Source organism: Vespa crabro, chromosome 19, assembly GCF_910589235.1.
Source record: "Vespa crabro chromosome 19, iyVesCrab1.2, whole genome shotgun sequence".
In the NCBI taxonomy this organism is placed as follows: domain Eukaryota; kingdom Metazoa; phylum Arthropoda; class Insecta; order Hymenoptera; family Vespidae; genus Vespa; species Vespa crabro.
Window position 1 is genome coordinate 1,435,001 of NC_060973.1, and position 25,000 is coordinate 1,460,000.

The 25,000-nt window shown below is 34.5% G+C and overlaps 1 protein-coding gene across 13 annotated transcripts in view; it reads left to right on the forward strand.

The window, feature by feature from the left end:
• The window catches only part of LOC124430779 (frizzled-2), a 129,060-nt gene that overhangs the window by 97,196 nt on the left and 6,864 nt on the right, over positions 1–25,000 (forward strand). For 12 of the 13 annotated variants that reach the window (XR_006943843.1, XM_046977788.1, XM_046977789.1 and 9 more), the window contains one exon: positions 24,653–25,000. This exon is cut by the window's right edge. Coding sequence is in view for 12 of the 13 variants with exons in the window: in XM_046977788.1 (XP_046833744.1) it covers positions 24,653–25,000 (348 nt within the window). In the remaining variant the exon portion in view is untranslated. Of the gene's footprint in view, positions 1–2,673; positions 2,679–4,573; positions 4,577–24,652 lie in introns of those variants that run through there. The other variant, XM_046977799.1, reaches the window with a different exon arrangement.

A 25,000-nucleotide genomic window follows, 5' to 3' on the forward strand; every position in this document is an offset into this window, starting at 1 on the left:
ACATATGTTGGTGAATATGTTGTAAGAGTAGCGAAAGAGAGAGAGAGAGAGAAATAGAGATAGATGAAACGTATCGTGTGCTTATATATATATATATATATATATATATATATGTGTGTATGTGTGTGCGTATGTGTACGTGTATTAGTTCGTACGCGTGTCAATGAGGAATAAGAGGAAAAGAGAGATGATATATATATATATATATATATATATATATAACGAAAGGGGTATATGAAAAAAAGAAAGAGGGTTGAGAAGCATATATGCACGGCCTTACTGTGCACCTCTCACACCTTCCGCTATACATGTAATATATGTATGTATGTATGTATACATCTCTATGAATCGAGGAAAAGAAAGAGAAGAAAGAAGAAAGATAGAAAAAGAGAAAGATAGAAAGAAAGAAAGAAAGGAAGAAAGAAAAGGTGCATTGTGGTTAAATGAATTATTTTTTAACGAGCCAGCATTATGCCAACCTGAAACAATATTCCTCCTCGTTGTACTATGGAGAAACTTGCTTGCTGAACGTATCTCGCACCATGGGACTCTTCTTGCCTCCCCTATTCTTTTCTCTCTCCATCTCTCTCTCTCTTTCTCTCTCTCTCTCTCTCATCTCTTTTTTACATCTCTCATTCTTTCTTACTTACTCACTCACTCACTCACTCACTCACTCACGTTCCGTCACGTTGTCATCGTTGTGACGTCGTCGTCATCGTCGTCATCATCGTCATCGTCATCGCCATCACCTCTTCTCTTCTCTTCTCTTCTCTTCTCTTCTTGTAAAGCGCTTTTCATATCGCGTCAATAGAATTTTCTTTCTCTTTCTCTTTATCTTTCTCTTTTTTCACCTTTAACTCTTCTTCGAAGGCTGCTGCAGTAGCAACAACGACTGCTGCCACTGCAGCAGGGTAGGTAGGTAGGTAGGTAGGTAGGTAGGCCGGTAAACAGAGAAGCGAGAAGAAGCGAACATGACACTGTTCCTTTGTCTTTGACTCTCTCTCCCCCACCCCTCTCTCTCTCTCTCTCTCTGTCGAGCAGGTGAAACCCGTTAACGTCTACTATACGCGGAACTTGTTGAGAGAACTTCGAAGAGAAGAGTCTCGCGAGTAGTAGAGTTTTACTCTTTCTCTCTCTCTCTCTTTTTATTTTTCTTTTTCTCTATATATGTATGATGTATGTATGTATGCATGTGTCTACTGTTAGATTCTACTATGTATATATGTAACTCGTGTTTGTACACGCGGAAGTATATGACTATCTTTTCTATTTCTCTCTCTCTCTCTCTCTCTCTCTCACTGTGTGTGTGTGTGTGTGTGTGTGTATTGTTGCAAGTGTACACGTACTAGCCCGCAAGCGGTGTAACGTGTATCACACAATGGTCGACGGGGTGCCTACAGAAAACGCGAAGGATTAACCTTCGACGATGAAAACCGTCTCGACGTTTCTTCTTTCACACCCTCTTTTTTCTTTCTTTTACCCCTCTTTTTTTTATGTTGTTTTGATTTTTTTATTTTTGTTCCTGTTTTCTTTTTTTTTTTTTTTTAGATCAATTTTTTTCTCTTTCCTCTTCCTTTTTTTTTTTTTTTTTACCTTTTAATTCTTCTCGCTTTTGTTTTTTGTTTTTCCCTACGTTCTTGGTTTTTTCATCTTCTTTTTTTTCTTCCCTCATCGATTGTTCTTTTTCTTTTTATCTCCTGTTTTTTTTTTCCTCGTCCTTTCGAGAAATAAGATCTACGAAATGTATGATTTCTTTTTCTTGTTCTTGTTCTTTTTATTTTTTTTTTTTTTTTGTTTTTTCAGTTCGTTATTCTATTTTCGGAAAATAATTTCGAAATGGTGTCTATATCTCGATTTAGTATAGTGCAATTAAGATTTTTTCTTTTGCGGGTGACATTTTTGAAACATCGAAAGGATCTATTTGCTACGTTCCATTTTCCACCCTCCTATATAAAGAAACATCATTACGAATGACGCTTTAGTAAATCGGAATGTTTGAACTTATTTAGGAAAAGTTACTTTAACAAAGATGCCAAAATTAGAATTAGAAATCCTTTCGGAGTTTGCCTGCTGTTTGCACACACACACAAACACACACACACACACTTTCTTTTTTCTCTTTCTTCATCCATTTATCTGTATGTACATAAGTATCGAACGTAGATTAATTCCAAGGCAAAATCTGTATGTACATACTTACATATATACTTACGTGCCAGCATGATGTCGGAATTGCGTTCAAGGTTTTTCACGGTACACGACGTTCGCGTTCCTTATGTATGAAATATTATTACTAATACAATGGAAAGGAACTCCCACGCACGCGTTTTCTGCGTTCCATGTAATTCTCAATGAGGAGGCCCACTTTTCATCTCTTCAATTACGTAATTTCGCATAATTCGTACGATTTATAAAGCTCGACGAAAGTAATAAGAAAGAGAAACATACGCACACACAGACAGAAAGAGAGAAAGAGAGAGAGAGAGAGAGAGAGAGTTGTTAATGGATTCGTGAAATCGTCCTTGGAATATTTGTATAAAGCATCGTGCACGTCGCGAGAAAGAGAGAGAGAGAAAGAGAGATCATCAGAAATCTTCTCTCACACCTTTCTTTTCTTGAACCCTTTTCTCTCTTCGTAAAGATATCAAAGACATTTTTTTTTATTCATCGTCTACTTCGTATCTCTATCTTTCTCTCTCTCTCTCTCACTTTTTCTCTCACCCCCTTTCTTCTTTTTTTTTCTTTTCGTGGGTTTTTTTTTGCCTTTTTCTTCTCTCTTCTTCATTTCGTTCCTCGTTACGTGGATTACAAATGACTTCGTTCATTCGAAAGTCCGCATAAATCAAATAATTATATATATATATATATAAAATTAATATTATAATTTATATATCATTATTAATATATATTAATATTATATTTTAGACATGAATTCCATGGAAATTAAATCGTTCGATTACTTACGAAAAAGGGAATTTAGATCGATTGATCGTGATGAATATGATATAATTTATCACTTTTGATTCAATATATATATATATATATATATATATTCCGACGATCTTTTTTTTTAACTGCTTGTTTTTTTTTGCATCTTTCTTTTTTTTCTGCTTTTTTTTTTCTCCTTTTCTTACGTTTAATTTCACGTCATTTTAAATCGATTTTTCATTCGAGAAAATCCCTCCCTTAGTCCTTTCGTAGATAACATAACGATGAATAATTCTCTAGTAAAATCATTGTAACTTTTCAAATGGTAAAATGTGTTCGTGGCAATAGGGAATAAGGTGAGAGGGCGGTTGAGGACAAAGCAAGCAAATCCCTTAGAGTCCTTTAGAGCAAATCGAATCACCCGCGAAAGTCATAAACTCTCATCAGCAAGTTTCTCAATGTTGAAGAAGAAGCACGGAACGTATCCTCTCTCTCTCTCTCTCTCTCTCTCTCTCTCTCTCTCTCTCTCTCTCTTTCTCTCTCTCTTTTGGTTGGATCCTCTCATTCTCAAAGTTTAGCCCGTTGGGAAGTTAGCGTTGTTGGTTTTGGGTCGATGGCCATATCGGCAACCAGTCGACGAGGAAATACTCACAAACTCTTCATGAGATGAAATTTACTAAATCAATTCAGTAATAATAATAATAATAATAATAATAATAATAATAATAATAATAATTTGAAAAATTTTTGTCTCATTGATTTTATCTATCTATATATATATATATATATATGGATACTGTCTGTATGTGTGTTTGTTTCTCTGTGTGATTTATTTTGTGCAAAATTATAAACAGATATATCGAATGAATTATTAAATTAATTACAACGATCGAACAACAATTAGATTAGTATTATAAATTTGGATTCTAAGATTAAGTGCTACGGTGTTTTAAGGGATTACGCGAATATAATTGTATAATATAGAATATAAACATTTCTTCCCTCCCTCCCTCTTCTTCACCCCTCTTTATCCCTTTACATTGGGATATTACAATTCCGTGCAAAAAATTTTTTTTCGAATGATATATGCAAGTTAAAAAGAAAGAAGAAAAAGAAAGAAGAAAAAGAAAGAGAAAAAGGTGGGGGCGAAAAGGGGAAAAAGGGAGGGAGGGGTGGTTATAAAAAAAAAAAAAAAAAAAACAAAAAATCATTGTAGAAAGCGCTTGCGCCGTTTCTTTAAAAAACATATTAAATGTGTGAGATGAATTTTTTAAAAGGGTACACTTCTCCTTTTATATTCGTTTTTCTTTTTAAAATCTCTCTTTGTTCATCAGCGGGATGATAAATAAATAACATGGACGGTTATTAAGTTTCATTTAACGGGTTTCTTATTTTCGGAGAAAACTTTTGTTTTTTTGCTGTTAAAAAAATAAAAGAAAAAGAAAGAGAGAGAAAAAAAAGGAAAGAATTAAAGAATGAATGAATGAATGAAAGAAGAAGAAGAAGAAGAAGAGGAAGAAGAAAGAGGAGGAGGATAGGAAGAAAAAAGTCAACGAAAAGGCGGGCGCGCAAAGAACGTAATTGGAAAATTTAACTGTTAAAAGAAGATACCGACAAAGATGCCGAAGAAAAGACGGCAACTGAGTAAGTCGAGCGTGTACGTATGTACGCCGACACGCGCCTGTTACTTACTAGCCGCGCCAGCCGCCGCTTCTTTGCCGATCATGTTCCTGGCACAAAGTCCTCCTCGTCGAGTACGATTCCTGGAAGGGTATTTCGTTTCACCTTTGATTCGCCGCAGGAGAATCGTCTTCAATCAAGATCGAGTCGCTTTACACTCTTTTTCTTTTTCTTTCTCTTTCTCTTCTTTCCCTCCCCCCTCCACCAAAGCCCCCATATTTTTGTTTTTATTTTTTGTTTTGTCTTGTTTTCAATAAAATGTTTAATATATCGACGGGTATATGCATATATATATATATATATATATATATATATATATATATATATATATATATATATATATATTGATCGATTGATTGAGATATGGGGTGGACCAAAAGTAAGTGATTTTGAGTTAGGTGATGTAATTAAAAAAAAAAAAGAAATCAATTGTATATTTTTCTTCCAAGTTTTTTCTTTGTTTTCTTTTTCTTTTTCTTTTTTTTTTTTTCTTTTCAGATCGGTAAAAAAGATTTTCCATAGTTTTTTTTACAAATGAAATGAATTATCGTATAAAGTGCTTGAAGAGTGTGGATGATTCATGTTTTTAAAATGACTCAAGTACTCTTTTTTGGCCCATTCCTGTATGTACATAGATAGAATAGTGATTTTTAATGAGACGAATGACTGCCGAATGATTTTTTTCACTTTTATTTTTATCATTTTTGAATATATATATATATGTATAGACACGTATACACACGTACAATATATATGTTTAAAATAGATATTTCATTATTTTGCAACAGTGACGTTTAATGTCGCTCAACTAATTTACATGAAATTTAATAATCTCCTTTGCAAATATATATATATATATATATATATATATATATATATATATATATATACATACATACTTACACACACACATAAATGTATTATAATATGCAAATTATTAACAAGTTTTAAAATGCTTGGAAGTTTCGAACGAGTTTCACTTTATTATCTCGATAATTATTATTAACGATAACAATAACAACAACAAAAACAACAACAATAATAATAATAGTAATAATAATAATAATAATGATATAATACGTAATAATAATCCCTGCGTAGTAATCGAATTTTCCGTATACTAATGAAAGACTATAATGAAGAAAGTTTAATATTTCTTAATACGATTTTGAAGTTTCTAATAGTCGAGGAATAATGTAATTTCTTATATAAGAGAGAAAAAAAATAATCGGTCAAGGATCGACGAGTAAAATCGAAAAAAAAAAAAAAAAAAAAGAGAATAAGAAAGCCTTCACCACCACTCCAACCCCCGAAAGAGAGCGTCCGGGGTTAAAGGAAAAAAATTTTGTTGGGAAAACTCGTGAAAGGAAGTATGGTTATAAGTCGGTGAAACTAAAAGTTCGTACCCAGGGGGAAAAGAAGCAATCGGCTGACGTTATTTACCGTGTAATTGAAAGTGTGCACACTTCTCTTTCTCACTTTATCTTTCTCTCTCTCTCTCTCTCTCTTTTTTTCTTCTCTTTTTCTTAGTCTGGTCCATAAAATGGTGCAGTGGAAGAAAGGAGGGACCACACTACGAAGAAATAAGATCGACGTAACCGAGTCTTAATTAAACTTTTCCTCGTGTTCCAAATCGTAAGAATAGTAGAAAAGTACGAAAAAGAAAGAAAAGAAAAAAAAGAGAAAGAGAAAGAGAGGATGACCTCGCGTTTATTCTTAACCTTCCATCATTTTCCTTTTCTCTTTCTTTCTTTCTCTCTCTCTCTCTCTCTCTCTCTCTCTCTCTCTCTCTCTCTCTCTCTCTATCTATCTATCTATCTATCTATTTCTCTTTTTTCATCTTTGCAATCTCAGAAAAAAACTTCGTTCGTCTTCAATTAATCCTTATCTCGTAAAGCAAAGCAAACTTACAGTGATAATAGAAACGTTTAAAATTTCTCTACGAAATAAATCATTCTCTTCTTTTTCATTTCACACACACACACACACATACACATGTACAAATGTATATACGTGTACAAAGGGGTGAGGGTGGTAGTCATTTAACACGCACATACTTTTCAAAGAAATTGCATGAGGATTTCGAAAAAAAAAAGAAAAAAAAAGAGAGAATAAAAAGAAAGAAAGAAACAAGTATTTCCTTAAAGAAACAACAAAATAATGACGTACTTGCGTGACTCGTTGAACGAGCTTCTTCTTTTTCATTTCTTTTTTTTCTTTTTCTTTTTTTTTTTCTTTTTTTTTATTTTTTTATTTTTTTCGATCAACGTAAGTAAATACATATGCAGGTATTTACTATATACTGAAAGATCTTAGGAGCAGCGTGTACATCTTTTCTACTAGATGAGATTGTGTGTCGAGCTATTGACTTGCACGATCACGTCTTCAACCAGCTTGTATTCTTGTCATATCTCGGTCAGGGTATTCCGCGTGTAGTAAGTACTTTACTGTATAATTTTCTTTGAGACGCGTCAAGTAAGGAAGCTTGCTCGTCTTTTTTTTCTCTCTCTTCTTTCTTTCTGTTCTTTTTTTCTTTTTTTCCTTTTTTCTTCTTTCCTTATTTCTTCATTTCTTTTCGTTTTTCACATTATCTTTTTATTTTTATTTCTCCCTTATAATAATACTCGTTCATTCGTAGTACTTTTCGTTTTCGTCGTGTAACTTTTTGAACTCTCAATATGTGTATCTCTTTTTTTTCTTCTGTTTTTCTTTTCTTCTTTTTTCTTTTTTCTTTCTTTCTTTTTTTCTTTTTTTTTCATTTATATACGCAAAATTATTTAAAATTCCCAAAATTATTCACTTGAATGTTATTTATTTAAAATCACTTAAAATTATTTTTAATCATCCTCATAAGTTATAATATAGGGATGTTAGTTATAAATTTTCTTTTCTTTTAATTTTTCACGATATTATATCTTCGATTAACAAATAATGTAAGATGGAAAAAAGAAATATACAATTTTTATACAATTATGGTACAGTTAGTGTTGTGTCGAATAAACGTTCGAACAGTATGTGTTGTATATGTACTTCGGGCATCGTGCAGATAAAAAGGAAACAGGATTTCGTAAGAGGCGTTGCCTTTACTCGTTTGTGTTGTGCAATGTACATACGGAAAAGGAAAAGTGGACGAGGAATTTTGTAGTGCTTCGAATCGTCGTAGAATTCGCGTATTTCCTTTTACGTAAAATTCTCCTAAGATATTATTCTATTCAGCGAAAGAGAGAGAGAGAGAGAAAGAAGAAAAAAAGAGAATATAATTTTTATATGGAAATATGTAATCAAAAAAAGAAAGAAAAAAAAAAAAAGAGAGAATAAAACAATAAAAGATGATAGAAAAAAGAATAAAAGATAAAAGAAATATATTGCGAGATAATATTTTTAATATAAAACACTACCCGGATATATATATATATATATATTTTTTTTAATATGAAATCAATCAATTAATAATGTATACAATCCAATGACTCTTTCGGTCTTTCAGAATATTCATATTTTTTTCTCTATCTTTTGTTTTCTTTTCCTTTTTTTTTTTTTTTTATTTTTCATTTCCCCTTATGCGCAGATTAAAATGTAAAACGAATCCACGAGAACATTTAAATATTACAATATTCGTATAAAATAGAACGACGAGATTATTCGAATGTTATATCTTATCGTTTTAAAAATAAAATTAAAGAGAGAGAGAGAGAGAGAGAGAGAGAGAGAGAGAGAGAGAGAGAGAGAGAGAGACAAGAAAAAAAAGGCAAAAAGTAAAAAGGTCGAAGAAGTTATTGTCAATCTATTCTTGTACATTAGTTGATATAAAAACACACACACACATACATATATGTATATATATATATATATATATATGTATATGCACGTATATAATACGTGCAGTTGTCGCATCGTAGAGTTCTTAGTCCTTAATAGAAGGACTTTGTCGAATGGCTGCTACTATTTTTGGATATCGCGCGTATCTTTGCACGCAGGAAACGATTGGAGAAACGACGAACTCGGATCCTGTCGATAACTTGACCAATTTGTCTCACGGGAAGCTCTCTTCCCACGCGGCTCCTTTTCCTTCTCTTCTCTGCTTCTCTTCTATCTATCTCTCTCTCTCTCTCTCTCTCTCTCTCTCTCTCTCTCTCTCTCTCTCTCTCTCTCTCTCTCTCTCTTTTTCTCTCTCGTTTTCTCTTCGTCGTTTATTCACAGTAGCGCCGTCGTACGTTGACTTTCTCTCTAACCCGACGATTTATCGTACATGCGAGGGAGAGAAAGATAACGTCAGATATATCACTCTCTCTCTCTCTCTCTCTCTCTCTCTCTCTCTCTCTCTCTCTCTCTCTCTCTCTTTCTCCATCTCTTTCTCTCTCTCTCTCTCTCTCTCTCTCTCTTTTTCTCGCATACACACATACTCCTTCTCTTTTCGTTTAAAAATGATAAGCTTTTTCTTTCTTCTTCTTTTTCTTTTTTTTTCTTTCTTTCTCTTTTTAACATAAAAAAAAAAAAAATCCATTTCTAATTGTATTTCCATTAAAATATTAAATATTAATAACGATAACCCTCGGAATATCTATGAATAGTTATCAAATAAAAATGATATTATTTACGGAAAAGAAATTATATTTGTTTTTCTGATTCTTTTCTTTTTTTTCCTTTGTTTTTTTTTTTTTTTTGCCATTAGGTTTAATTAAAACGTGACGATTAAAAGAGAAAAGAAAGAAAGAAAAAAGTTGCATGGGATAGATACGAAAGGTAAAAAAAAAAAAAAAAAAAAGAAAAAAGGAAGAAAAAAACAAGGGAAAGATAAGAGAAGTATATACATTTGAAGGGAATTAAATCGTGATATATTTCTTTCTTACTGAAAATGATATTAAAAAAAAAAAAAAAAAAAAAAAAAAAAAAAAAAAAAAAAAAAGAGAATACAAAAAATAAAAGAAAAAGTCCAATCGTTCACTCGATCTTATTACGCGTCACTACCGTTTCGGCTCGATGCACACGAAAGATAATTAAAGCGACAACAGTGTGCCGTTTAAAGAGCTTGTAAAACACGTAACTCACTGGCAGTTTATCACCCTAGTCCCTCTCATTAAGAGAACTCATATCCCGTGAACATAAATCCTGCTTCATCGAGATCTTAATTAGTGGCACATGTGGAGGACACCTTTCTTGTCTTTTCATCGGCGGCTACTTAAAAAGTCTCTAGATTATTCTCTCTGTCTGTCTGTCTGTCTCTCTTTCTCTCTATATCTCTATATCTCTATCTATCTTCTTCTTTTATACTTTAGCATCGAAGCGATAAATAAGAGAGAGGTCGATATATGCAACGCGTTCTTCACCCTTGATACTAATAGTAATAGTAGTAGTAGTATAGTAGTAGTAATAGTAGTAGTAGTAGAGTTCAAGGTCAAACTGGACGACAGAGGAGGATCGTTGTGGATCTAAAGAAGCTAAGAGAACGGAAGGTATAACGAGCATGCTCTTGAGTCCCTTCTCTCTCTCTCTCTCTCTTTTTTTTCTTTGGTTTCATCTTTGCATCTCCTCCCTTTTCCTTCAGATGCGTCATCCTTCAAGAAAGAAAGAGAGAAAGAGAGATAGAATGATTTACAGTCTCTCCTCCTCAACAGAATCCCTTTCCTTCGAACTCGTAGACTCTTCTTCTTTCTCTTCTTCTTCGTATACCTGCCTCGATCTTCCAAGCTCCTTTTAAAAAGAGAAGAAAAAAGCAAAAAAAAATAGAGAGAGGGAGATAGTGTGTGTCTGTGTGTGCCTATGTGTGTGTGTGTGAGAGAAAGAGGGAAAGAAAAAGAGCTAGCCGGTTGCACGTGAAAAGTAAACAGCGAACGTGGTAACGAGTCGTTGGTCTTGTAGCACCACCTCACGTCATCCTGCCTGCTACCACTCGTTTTGCTTTCTTTTTAGACCCTTCCTCTTCTCTAACGAAACCGTAAGGGATTTATGTATGTATATATGTATAAGGGCAAATATATATGTATATATGTATATGCCCTTTGATCGAGAAGAGCAGGTAAAGAAACTTAGAGTATATGGGGTGCCCTTCGACGATCCTATCGCGGAAAATTATTCGTCTCGTTTTATTTTTTTTTTCTTTTTTTTTTTTTTTTTATCATCTTTATCATCATCATCGTCGTCATCGTCGTCATCGCAATCCTTGTCCTTTGTCCCTTTGTTTCGCAGAGATATTATCGCTTATTTAGAAATTTCAATCGAAAGAGAGAAAAAAAAAAAGAAATCCTATATATTGTTGTTTGTAATCATATGCCAATTATGTTTGTTCATTTTATTTTGTAATTAGAAATATATAAGAGATCTTTTTTCGATTACGAGATGATAGATTAAAGGATATTTGGTTATTTCTCTTTCTCTCTCTCTCTCTCTCTCTCTCTCTCTCTCTCTCTCTCTCTTTAAAACTTTATGTAACATTTACGAAATATCAATTCGTACGAATTAATTCATTAATGATTGAAACTCGACATGATCGACGAATTAGCCGAATGTAATCGGTTAATCAATCGGTTAATTGAATTAAATATTGTTGGACAGTGTCGTCTGGATCGACGGTGGAAGAACGATGAGGGGGAAAAAAGAAGCGACGATAAAGGTGATGGGTGTCGGTGTCACGGAATGAAAACCTCATCTACGTGTATATATATATATATATATATATATATATATATATACATACAGAGAGAAAGAGAGAGAGAGAGAGAGAAGACAAACAAGAAGATAGAGAGAAACAGACAGACAGACAGACAGACCGATGGAAGGAAGGAAGGACAGATAGACAAACAGACAGATGGACAGACAGACAAACACACACACACACACACACATACATCTACACAATATTAACTTCATTTTTTGCTAACGTAACGTCGAATCCAATTAAGCGAGCGCACGAATCCATAATTCATTCCTAATTAATTAGCACGTGCGAGAAGAAAGGTTGCGTGAAAAGGAAAGAGAGAGAGAGAGAGAGAGAGAGATGGGGAGAAAGAGAAAGAGAGAGAGAGAAAGAGAGATGGATGGATGGATGGATAGATCGAGCTTCAAAAGAGTGCATAAGAGAAAGGGAGAGAGAAAGAGAGAGAGAGAGAGAGAGGGTGGTTCAGGCGTGACAACGAGTGATCCTTTGCTCTCTCCACCTCCACCTCTATCTCTTCCTCTATCTCCTCGTACGTTTACGTTACATGTTCGACGCGTGACGCGGAGACGGGAGGGAAACTGTGTTGTAAACTCGGTGGAACAAAAGCCAAGCTACGAGTCACTTCACTCAGTGCAAAGTTACGGAGGAGAACAACGTGTAAACTCGCACCAACCGAAAAACGCGGACGTGCTTTTTCTTTTTTTTTGCTTTTTCTTCTTTTTCTTTTTTCCACGGATTTTCTCAACCGTACGAAAAGAACAACAACAACAACAAAAACCAGCTAGTTTGTGTTCCCCTTTTATTTAGTTATTTATTTTTTTTTTTTTTCATTTTATTTATTCCTTGTATTTTTTTTTTTTTTATTTTATTTTCTTTTTTTTTCTTTTTTTCCTTTTGTTTTGTTTTCTTTTTCTTTTTTTTTTTTTTTATACCGTCGAGATTTCTATCACGTTTTTACTCGTCGCTTTAACAAGACTCGTGCGACATCTGGCCTCGCGAAACATCCATCGATCCTTTTGTTGTTCGCAAGGTGCGAACACCCTGTTTTACATATGTATACGTTTTATTTATACATAAGTTCACGCGCAACTCTCAGACGCGGATGGACGGTCCTTTTCGTTATACGACATTTCAATAGAAATTTTTTTTTCGTTCATTAATAATTATACACCACCCGGACGTATATAATCCTCTTTGACATTTCTTCTCGCACGATTAGGATTTTTATAATCGCATGATTCAATGAGAGATACTTGTTATAGTAATTTGAATTTATAATTATGTCGTAATGATCAATAAGATATCCCATTCATTTTTATTTACGATATTATTTTTCATTTTATCTCCCGATATTTTGATTTCGTAATGATAAAGTTTTTAATATATGTATATATATATATATATATCGTTTAAATATTTATGTATTTATTATTACATATTTATGTAGATAATTTAATACAAAAATATTCACAATCAATTAAAAAAAAAAAAAGAAAAAAGAAAAAAATTGTACTTCATTATTACTATTACTATTACTATTATTATTATTATACACATTTACTTATTATGAATATAGAAGTATAAATATTAAAAAGATAACGATGAGGAATGATCTATAAATGAGATGGATTAAATATAAAATGAATTAGATCGTGTTTAAACGAAATAAAGAAACGTATCGGAATTCATTTTCTCGATATAGAACACGAGACTTGCTTGGCCTGTTCCGGTCTTTACGTTTACCAATGCCGTCGTCTGCATCCTGAACAGGAATATCCAGACGAGTGCCAAGGGAAAATTTATTTTGCTCCGTTTATATACGAGTATATCGTTCTAATTTCGACGAACTTGCTCGAGTTTGAGTAGCGGTTAGGCATTCCCGAGAATGATTTCGAGACGATGAGTAGTCATGCTACTCATCCTGTCATCACTAATTTCTTGTATTTTGATTTATCTCTCTCTCTCTCTCTCTCTCTCTCTCTCTCTCTCTCTCTCTCTCTATCTATCTATCTCTCTCTTTCCTTTTTGGTACAATATCATATACACTTGATCATTTCGTTCTGAAACGAAACTCGACGTGACTTAAATACCTAACTCGCGCGGTATTCGCGATATTTGACATTGTTACATCGAAATGGTGCCATAAATCGTTTCGATTAAATTAACTTCCCGTGCCTTCCTACACGTTGTTAACTCCATATACGAGAGACAAAAAGAAAGAGAAACAGATAGATAGATAGAGAGAGAGAGAGAGAGGGAAAGAGGAGTCCGTGACTCGATTCAAACATGAAAGACTTTATCCAATCTATTTTCAAATAATATAAATGTAACGTTAAATATACGCATGAATTTTTGTCTTCATTAATATATATATATATATATAAATTTAATTAATGAAAAACTTGTTGATTAATACTTGACTGATAATACTTTTTGTTCGTTGATATTTATTAAAATAGAAATAATCAACGAGAAGAATAATTCTTCAATACTTAAATACCTGTTTTGTACGTATTCTTTTTTATTTTTAATTTTTATCCTTTTTTTTTTTTTTATCTCCCTTTTTGAATCTAATTCAATGTTTCATTAATCGGGTATAATAACGAATGGATGATTTGAAAGAGTGAAAAAGGGATCGATATTAAAAAAAAGAAAAGGAAAAAAAAATAAAAGAAGAAGAAAAAAAAGTAAAAATTGTTTTAAAAAGTAGTCACTTTTAAAAGTATTCAAATGTGTGATGGAAGTACAGTAGCACTATATATCACCGATAAATTTCGAACTGGTTTCGTCATGCTCCAACTCGAGCAGCATGAAAGGACTTGTCATATACATGTGTATTTATATGTTATATATATATACATATACATTTACATATATATATATATATATATACACACACACACATACATACATACATATACACACGAGAGATGATAAAGCGCGTCGGTGCGTTTATTCCGTCGCGAGAATCAGCTTGCACGCTAACAACAAAGCCGACGAGTGGCATATAAATTGAAATCTGCGCGACGCGCGAGAGGCCGCATTACGACAACGCTGTCTCGCGAATGATGAACGTGCGGTATGGAAGCTGCGGTACATCGTGGCTTTTGAAATACGTAGTATGAAACGAGAGTAAGTGAGAAAGAGATAGGTAGAAGAGAGAAAGGTAGAGAGAGGTAGAGATAGAGAACATCGCGCGGATTTTCATTGACGGGATGATACGCGCGCTACGCTGTCACCTTGATAAATTGAATCACGATTAATGAAGAAGCGTATTTCGATCGACACGAAATTTATAATTTACGTGACACGTACGATTCAGCCGTGGTGGAGAGAGAGAGAGAGAGGGGGGGGGGGAAAGAGATAGGATGATAGAGAGGATGCGTAGAAATAGCATGAGAGAGAGAGAGAGAGAGAGAGAGAGAGAAAGAGATTAATGAATTAATTCCCTGATAAGCGAAAATGTGTACTCGTCGTTCCCTCGATGGCTTTTCACTTTTATTTAGTAAATCCCACGATTTAATTACCTATGCGAACAAGAAATTTACTTTGATCTCGTACTTTGATTTTCAATCTCTGATACGCTTTGGAGATCGAAAAGAAGTAAAAGAGAGAAAGGGAAAGAAATAGATAGAGAAAGAGAGAGAGAGAGAGAGAAGATTATTATTAATACATACGTGAAAATTATTCGATTTTAGAGAGCTTTCCAATTAGTCGTATCTATTACGAATTCTCTCGTCGTTGAGTACTACGTATCAGTTGTTTTGGTAGACACGATTTAAAGGTACATCGATTTTTTTACCGTCTATCTCGTTTTTTTTTTTTTAGTTGCGTATAATCCAGTAATAGATCCATTTGAATTTTTTTTTTTTTTTTCGACGATAGGTAATATTGAATTACTTGTAACGAGACGTAAGGAAGAGAGGTACGGAAATAGGAAAAAAAAACAAAATTGATACTACACACAACCATATTTCCTTCGTAACCATTATCAAAACGATCCGATTAATTCAAGACCTTTTATGATTTTTTCTCGTTTTTTCTTTCATTTTTTTTTTTTTCATTTTTTTTCTTCTTTCTCTCGCGAAATTTTTTACAAGATCTTACGAGCACGAAATGACTTTTCGAATCCTTCGAATTCCACGCGAAAAAAACCTGTGTGTCTGTTTAAGGATTGATTTTTTTCGAGTTAGTTTTTTAAAGAAAATTTCGATATACATTTTTTGGCGATGATTCTTAACGGAATTATCTTCGATAGTTACCTGTATGATTGACGCGGGAAGATCGATGAGAAAATCAACACCCGTTTCGAGAAAGAAAGAAAGAAAAAGAGTGAAAGAGAGAGAGAGAGAGAGAGAGAGATCGATCGTTGCCGTGGGCCATCGATCCTACTCGAGGAAAGAAACAGATTGACATTTTTCATCGACGAAGACCATGCACGAGAGCGTGTTCCGCGAGCGAAACGCATTTCTTTCTTCGATCGTGGAACGTCGATCTCGTTGATCCAGCGCCATATATCTTCCTCTCGTGTAAAATGTTAAAACGACAGGAGAAATATATATATATATATATATATATATATATATATATATATATGGGTTTGTGTATCCTGTGTAGAGTTTCTTTTCATCTGATACAAGGGAGAGTGAGAGAAAGAGAGAGAATCAGATGAATCATTATGCAATCCGAAATATTTTTTTTTTTTATTTTTACAAATGGAAAAGGATAAAAAGATTTGAATAAAAGGAAAGAGAAAAAGAAATAACAATTTTATCGAAGGTAAAAAGAAGATATACATGACTTTATCCGACACGAGATTCTTTTCTTTATCTCTTTCTTTTTCTATTAACAAGATATATATTTGCAAATAGAAATATTTCTTTGAATGATGTAGAATAAATTTTCTACTTATTTTGCGTGTTGCGGAAGAAAGGGGTGAGGGGGTTGGGATTATATTATCTTTCTTAATTGTGTCGTAACTTCTTCGTCAGATCGGATAGATCAATCGGAAGATATAAAGAGAAATTAAGAATTAAAGTTTCGTTTATCCGTTTGATCTCAAATATAGAGAAAGAAATTCCTTTAGAATGAAAATATTATCCTTTGGTATAATAATTGCTTCCCTTTATGAACTTTTCGCTTTGCGTATTCTCGCAGGATGAAGAAAAGTAGGTGGAGAAACTTGTGGGAAAGGATAGATCCTTCTCATCCTTCTCCTCCTCCTCCTCCTCCTCCTTCTCTTTCTTCTCCTCCTATTTCTACTCCCTTTTCTCCTCATCTTCTTCATCTCCTCCTTCTCCTTCTCCTCTTCCTCTCCCGTCGTGCATACACTTTGCGAGACTCGAATCCATCTTACTACCTACCTACCTACCTACCTACCTACCTACCTACCTACCTGCAGCTCGTTTAAATAGAAACGCGAAGCGATATAAAATGAAACGACTATCTGCCGTTGCCTCTGCCGATGGTAGTGGTGTTGTGATGGTGAATGGTGATGGTGATGGTGATGGCGATGGCGATGGCGATGGCGATGGCGATGGCAATGGCAATGGTGATGGTGGTGCTTGTTGCTCGTGCTCTCTTCAAAGCCATTTTATACATATATGTATACATACGTAGTTACATACATCTCGTAGTACGTATGTATGTAACTACGTATGTATTTATCTATGTATTTATCTATATATATATATATATATGTATGTATGTGTGGTATCTATATGGTTCTAGACTGTGATATACTGCTACGACGTGGACGTAAATATTTTCTCTATCGAAAAAGATGAAGCCGGCGACGGACCTCCCGTCGTCAAGAATAATTTATGCAAAAAACGTCCTGCAGTGCCAGACAGTGGCTAAAAACGATTCGAATCTCGCAAAAAGAAAAAGAGAGTTAGAGAGAGAGAGAGAGAAAAAAAAGAAGGAACAGAAAAACGAAAGATGATAAAATCGATTTCTTCGAATGGATCTTTTTTAATGATATTTCTTTTTAAATAAGTTACGTCTCTCCTCTCACACTCTCTCTCTCTCTCTCTCGTCCCTTTCGTTTCTAGACATTGTAAATTTGTATCCTTAACACGAATGAGAGATTGGCCAGTTTCTAAAGAAAAATGCAAATATTTATGTATAATTAACTTATTAAAATTCGACAACAATAATAATGATAAAAATATAAATAATAATTAAATAATAGAAATATTTTGGATCTGTTCTGTGATTAGTATTAAATATATAAATTTAGTAACAAATTCGATGTGACCAATTGTTTTTCTTTTTTTCTTTTTTTTTTTTTTAATGAATTTGAGAACAAAGAAATAATAATAATAATAATAATAATAATAATAATAATAATAATAATAATAATTATAATTAATTCATAAATTAATTAATTTATCGAATTTTCTTTAGAATAGTTTTATATAGTATAGAATATATTTTGCGTTTAGCTTCGTAGTTCCGAGAGAAAAGTCATACGAGTCGACGGGATTGGTACATCCTGTGGCACGGCTCGGAACAAGGACCGGCACAAACGATCTGTCATAATTCTTGCGACAGGTCGATCCATCATTCACCGACGGATCCCATGACGGGATGCTTGTTCGAAACTTTACTTTAAAGTTCTCGATACTCTCTTCTCTCGTAACAGTGTTCAGTTTTATCTCTCTCACTTGTTAAATGTTTCGACGAGTATATATATATATACATACGCACCATATATATGTGTGTATGTATATGTATATATATGTGTATGTGTATACACAGACATATATATATATATATATATAATATACGTTTATATATGTACATGTTGTATAATATATTATACTCTTTTTAACGAGCATATGATCACCCTTGTCACGTATATTCAACAAGGACTCTTGAAACTTGCTAATTAGATGATAAGCGACGAGCATGATCGACAAGACTATATTTATACTTTTTATACATATTCTCATTTGAATTTGTATATTTTATTTAGTTAATTTAATTCCCAAACGAAAAGATAATATCATAAAATATTAATATATACGATATTATAGTGTGTTCATTATAAAATAATGAAAAAGCATGTATATGTGATTGATTAATTGATCAACGAGTAATTAATTATTAATCATGTATGTATGTGCTTTCTCTCTTTTTCTTCTTCTTTTTTATTTTTTCTTTTTATCATTAATTCTTAAAGATTTAAAACAAAAAGAGAAACAGAAAGTGAGAGAGAAAGAGAGAGAGAAGAAACAAAAAAAGAAAAGGAAAGATTGAAGGATTCAATCTCGTCGCGATTAAATTCTTTAATATTAACTCTGTTAGGTTCGTCAAGAGTATCATGATTGTTATCGTATTAAGAGAGATAGAGATAGAGATAGAGAAAGAGAGAGAGAGAGAGAGAGAGAGAAAGTAGAATGATATCTCAAAAGGAAGGAAAAGATTTTCTTCTCTATCACGAGAGAAAAGACATGACAGTAACTTACATTGCCACCGATGTAGGAATCGTGACGTCTCGAAATTTGCTGATTAATGTCGTTGCCACGCGATTTGATATAAAACGTTATAGCGTCGTCAAGCAAGCAAGCAAGCAAGCAAGCAAGCAAGTAACCAGCCAACCAACCAGCCAACCAACCAACCAGCCAACCAACCAACCAACCAACCAACCACTCTCTAATACACTCTAGCATTACACTACCACTACATCGCTATCACTATCACGAACATAGCTGCTTGGTTTTGCCGACTAACGAGGGGAATATAACGCGTGCCTTATCCATACTTCGCCATAAATCTCAGCTCTCTTTCTCTCTCTTTCTCTTTCTCTTTCTCTCTCTTTCGTAGCTTTGATTTATACCTACCCTCGTCTCTCTTTCTTTCTCTCTTTCTCTCTTTCTCTTTCTCCTCTGTCACGTATCGTGAAAGCATCCAATTTCATCTCTCTCTTTTTCTCTTTTCTCTCTTTTATAAGTTACGTACTGGCTAGGTCGACTCAACGATGAGTGACGTGCCTCAGGGTCAGCCTTGACCACTTGCCAGTAGAAAAAGAAAGAGAGGATTCAAAACCTAGCGACATTCGAGGAGGCATTAACGCGCGCCCGTCGTCTCGTGCACTCGAGAAGACGTCTCGAGGAGGCGTCTCGAGCGAGCGAGAGGACTTGGAATATTAATAGAAACAGCACCTCTCTCTCTCTCTCTCTCTCATTCTCTCTATGTCTGTCTGTCTGTATCTCTCTCTCTCTCTCTCTCTCTCTCTCTCTCTCTTTCTGTCTCTCTTTTTCTCTCTCACCCTTTTTCATTCGTCGTCTCTCGTTTTATTTCACGTTACACATTCACGTTCTTTCGAATTTTCGACGACGATTAATTTATGATGATATCCGTTTGAAAATAATCCGTATTTTAGTAGATAATTATATCAGGAAGGTTTATTATACTATTTGTAGACTGTCTACGATTAAATGTTTGTACATATGTGTAATTTTAGGTGTAACAACATCGATGAATCTCTTGGGAAATGTCAGGCGAAAATTAGCGAGGACATGTCTATGTTTCTCTCTCTCTCTCTCTCTTTCTCTTTCTCTTTCAACTTACCTCCCACTCCCTCCCGAATCTCAACCCTCTTTCGCGCGTTATCTCTTTTTTATTTCCTCGTTATTTCGCTTCGTAGAATTTCAACAACGATTAATTATTATTATATCCGTTCTTAGTAATCCGTATTTCGTGGGAATTATATCTCTAACGTTAATTAAACTATCTGTAGTTTGTGAACGATTAAGTGTGCGTAATTTTAGTGGTAACAACATCGACGAATCTCTTGGGAAATGTCATGCGAAAATTACCGAGTACGTATCTATGTATCTCTCATCATTCCCCTCCCCCTCCTACCCCTCTATCTCTTTCTGCTTGTATATATATATATATAATATATATATATATATGTATGGATCTTTACGTGAACGCCCGTATAAGCCTCTTGCGAGTGATTCGAGCATAAATGAGAGAGAGAGAGAGAGAGAGAGAGAGAGAGAGAGAGAGAGAGAGAGAGAGAGAGAGAGAGAGAGAGAGAGAGAGAGAGAGAGAAAGAGAAATAGATAGATAGATAGAGAGAAAGAGAGAGAGAGAGACGGAGAGGATGAGAGGATTTATCATAACCCCAGGGCTTAGCCTTCTGTACTACAATGAATATGAACGACGTATACGGGCTTATACCAAAGGCAGACCGTGAATAAGACTAACGTTCGAGTCGTCGACATTAGTCCTCACATACATACGTGGTAGTTTTAAAATAATTAAGACGCGTGAAATTTGTAAACTGACATGATGGGGACTTTAATCGAGTATCTTAATCATTCTTTAAAGATAAAAAAAAAGAAAAAATTAATCGATTTATAAATATCACTTTCTTTTCTTTTTCTCTCGCTCTTTATCTCATATATATATATATATATATATATATATATATATATATATATAAAATAGAAGAAGAAGATATTAGAGAACCCACGTTAATTAAGAATTCATTTATCTGAATTATGACGTGTATACTTAGTTAAAGTTTCTATTTATAATATCAGCCCATATATCGAGTAATTTAGGCTAGTAGTAAATAGAATATTTCTACGCAGTTATATTGACATAGATACATACATATATGTATGTATAAATATTAACATATATGATTTGTCGAGAAGTCGTAGAAAAACAAGAAGAAGGAAAAGAAGAAAAAAGGGAATTAAAGAGAAAGAGGGGAAAAGAAAAAAAGAAAAATAGAAAGAAAGAAAAAGTAGTCATGAGGTATTTCCGATCTTTCTCTTCTCACGTGTGTTCGTAAAAGAGCGTCGCAATTAACCGGGAGATAATATTCAACATCAACAGAGAGAGAGAGAGAGAGAGAGAGAGAGAGAGAGAGAGAGAGAGAGAGAGTCGAGCATTTAAGGTGCGAGATAAGAGGGTCGAGGAGGTTTTTAAAAGGTGGGACGATGAGGTAAGTAGAGTGGGGAGGAAGTGTACCGGTGGGAGGGAGGAGGGGTCCAGAGGAGGAAGGGTGGAATTTACACGCGAGAAAAGTATATCATAATTCAAGTACCGGCTGGCAGCATATTCATCGTAGGGGCGAGGCCTTAAAACTGATTCATTGCCAAGAGTACGTCCCTCTCGTTCTCATTCTCTCTCTCTCTCTCTCTCTCTCTCCTCTCCATTTTTTTTCCTTCTCTTCTCATTTCAACGGCTCTCCTTTTCGCGCGCCATATCTCTACTCTTCCTCCTCCTCCCCCTTTCTCCTACTCTTCGTCCCACAAAATAAGCCACGACCGGCGAGATACGGCAACGAAAAAATTCACCCTAATGGGAAATTATAGTACTTGGATGAGAAGAAAACGAAATCGAGCAAGCAAGAGAGAGAGAGAGAGAGAGAGAGAGAGAGAGAGAGAGAGAGAGAGAGAGAGAGAGAGAGAGAGAGAGAGAGAGAGAGAGAGAGAGAGAGAAAGGTGAAACGTCACGTCCGGAATATAAAGTTGTAGATGATTACGTTCGATCGAGAGTAACAAGGGGGGAAGAGGAGGAGGAGGAGAAGGAGGAATATGCATATATGTATATATGTATGAATCTGTGTATGTAAATTGCTTTCTCATCGTTTTTCGAGTTGGCATCGCTCACAAAAATTTTTTTTTATTATAACTCTTTCTCAATCTTCCATCAACTCAGGTATATCATTTATATACTCGATCAAACGATACTCGATAATGATATGTATAGTAAAAGTATTTTATTCACTTACAAATAATACAAATATATTTATTTGTTTATCGATTAAACAAATATTCGTATAAACAAAAGAAAGAAATGTATTGTATATATTTGATCGATTATAAAAATGCGTATGTACGATGATCGATTATATACGATTTATATCTGTATATTTTCATATTTATGATTATTTGATTCTATCATGAATTTTCAACGAAGTAGATATTTAATTAAATAGTAGGGATATTATTAATATATTATTTTGATTATTATTATTTTATTTATTTCTTTTTTTTTTTTTTTTTTTATTATTATATACAATTTTTGATTATTACATACGTACATATAATATAATACATATGTATACATATATATATATATATGTATATATAATAACAATCGAAAGTCTTGTTTGAAGTGGAAAAAAAACAGCTGTCTTAATTATCTCAATTAGAGATCGTGTTTTAGAAAGGAGTACGATGATAAAAACGAAAGAGAGATCAATGAAACGGTGATCTTCATACGGATGATTAAATTTTCCCCTGATAAATTTTTCACGATATGAATAATAATAAGTCAAGTGGACGTAATAGTAGGATAATGTAAAAGGGATTGTAATATCGATAAGTTATTCTTTTCTTTTCGTGTACTCGATATATACATATAAACGTGTATACGTGCGTGTATATGTGTGTGTGTGTGTGTGTGTGTGTACGTGTGTACGTATACATACATACTATTGGACTTTGGTCGGTTCTCGATTTAAGTAGGGTTCTTTAACAACGTGGAATCGATTGAATACTGAATTTGTTGGCCTTCGATTCGATAAGTACGAATATCGAATTTCTCCCTTTCCTTCCTTTACGTTAATGGAAAAAGAAGAAGTAGAAAAGAAGAAGCAAGAGGCAAAGGGGAAGGAGGAAAAGAGGGAAGAAAGAGAGTTTCTCTTCGTGTACATTTGTAAATACGAAGGTACAAAGAGTCTGACGGAAAAATACTCTTTCTCTTTCTGTCTTTCTATCTCTCTTTGTGCCTTTCTCTCTCTCTCTCTCTCTCTTTCTCTCTTTCTCTCTCTCTCTCATGGTTGGTGGCTTCCTTTCGTTGAGGCTGAAGAAGATGCAAATTTCGAGATAAACGATTCGTTCTGTGTCGAAAGAGGAACAGAGAGAGATGAAGAATAAAAGTATATGTAGTATTCCGTCTATCTTTCTCTCTGTACTACTTTCTCTCTCTCTCTCTCTCTCTCTCTTTCTCTATTATTCTGTCTATTACTTCCTCTATTACTCTCTTTCTACTTTCTTGTAAAGTTATCATCGTTAAAGAGAAAAGTCATTCGTAAGGCTAAAAGAGAGTTTAGAGATCTAGAAAAATTCACCATTTTCTTTTAAAAGTAGAAAAGAGAGAGAGAGAGAGAGAGAGAGAGAGAGAGAGAGAGAGAGAGAGAGAGAGAGTGAGGGGGCGGGAAGGAGAGGAAAGAAAAAATTAGTAAAGTCGAGACACGTAGGACCTGTCTTCTTCCTCTATGAAGGGGGAACGATCCTTCAGGACACGTCCGTTCACAATCCTTTCTCGAGCCACACACGTAGTGGCTCGTGCCTTAAATTCTCTCTTTCTTGGTCGTCCTCTCTCTCTCTCTTTCTCTTTCTTTTTCTCTGCACACTTTTACGGTGTTGTATACCGTGGGATGCAACCGTTGCGTTTTATAAATAGCTTAGGGGAGGAGGAACGGGTTCGGGGTTTCTAGCAGTTAACAAACGGTAAAACTAACACTGACTCCTACAATAACATTTCGCTCCGGTCACGTGTTTTCCGCGGCTCGACTATTATAAGATCCGTGACTGCTTCTCGAGTTCTTCTCCTCACTCCTCTTCCGTGTACCCTTTGCCCTCTGCACTTTTTATCTCTCTCTCTCTCTCTCTCTCTCTCTCTCTTTCTGTTTTTTTTTTCACTTTTTCTTGCCTACCTCCCCACGCCCCCTCCCTCTCTTTCTTTCTCTTTTTTTTCATCTCATGGTAAATCCCTTATAGTACGGTGCGTGCCAATCGTGTTTGGTCCACGTTATTATATACGAAGCACAACACTGGATCTAGCCTGGCGATCTATGGTTGGACATTGATTTATGTACGGGGCCACCTGAACACGGTATGCTCCGATCGTTAAGGTCACGAACAACGGCATCTATCATCGGTATCTTAATAGCTTAAAGATTAGATATGATACTCTAAGAGTAAAATTGATCGAATCCTTCTTCGAGCTCCTTCTGGTTCGAAATTTCGAAATAATAATATATCTTGAATAATTTTCGTTATTAGTTATATCATCGTATATTAACGTTTATGATGAGTATTTTAAATGATTGTGCTTTTTATAAGCTCGCACAAAATGTTCGACGAATATATGATATATTCATTTCTATGATCGCAAAATCGCATTTGTATCCGTCGAACAGTGAGAATCTTTGTATTTCATTGGTGAATGAGATATTGAATGTTCCCGATATCAAATCAAACGAATCTATTTAATTCGTTTTCCCTCGGTGCTTGGATTATCTTTTTCTTTTCTTTTTTCCCTTTTTCTTTCCTGTTTCTTTTTTTTTTTTTTTTTTTTTTTTTTTTTTTTTTTTCGTTTAAAAATTCAATAATAATATCTTTGTTTCAGGCAGGAGTGATGCGATCAACGCGGGAATGAATCGAAGGTCGAAACCAATGAGACCACTTCGACGGACGAAGTTGTTACCAAGCCGGACAATGACGCTACTCTTATCGATATTGCTAATGGCGTTTACGCTACCAGTCGCACGTTTAGAATCAGCGATTGGTTCGGTGAGCAACGGCGGGGTTTCGTTATCGAGCGGTGGTTCGTCGTCCTCGTCATCGGCAATATCTTCTTCGTCATCGTCCTCGTCCTCGTCGTCATCGTCGATCGGGGTAGTTTCCGGTGGGAGTTCAGTATCCGGAGGTATACCTGGCGGTGCTGGGAACAGCGTGATCGGTGGAAGTGGGAGTG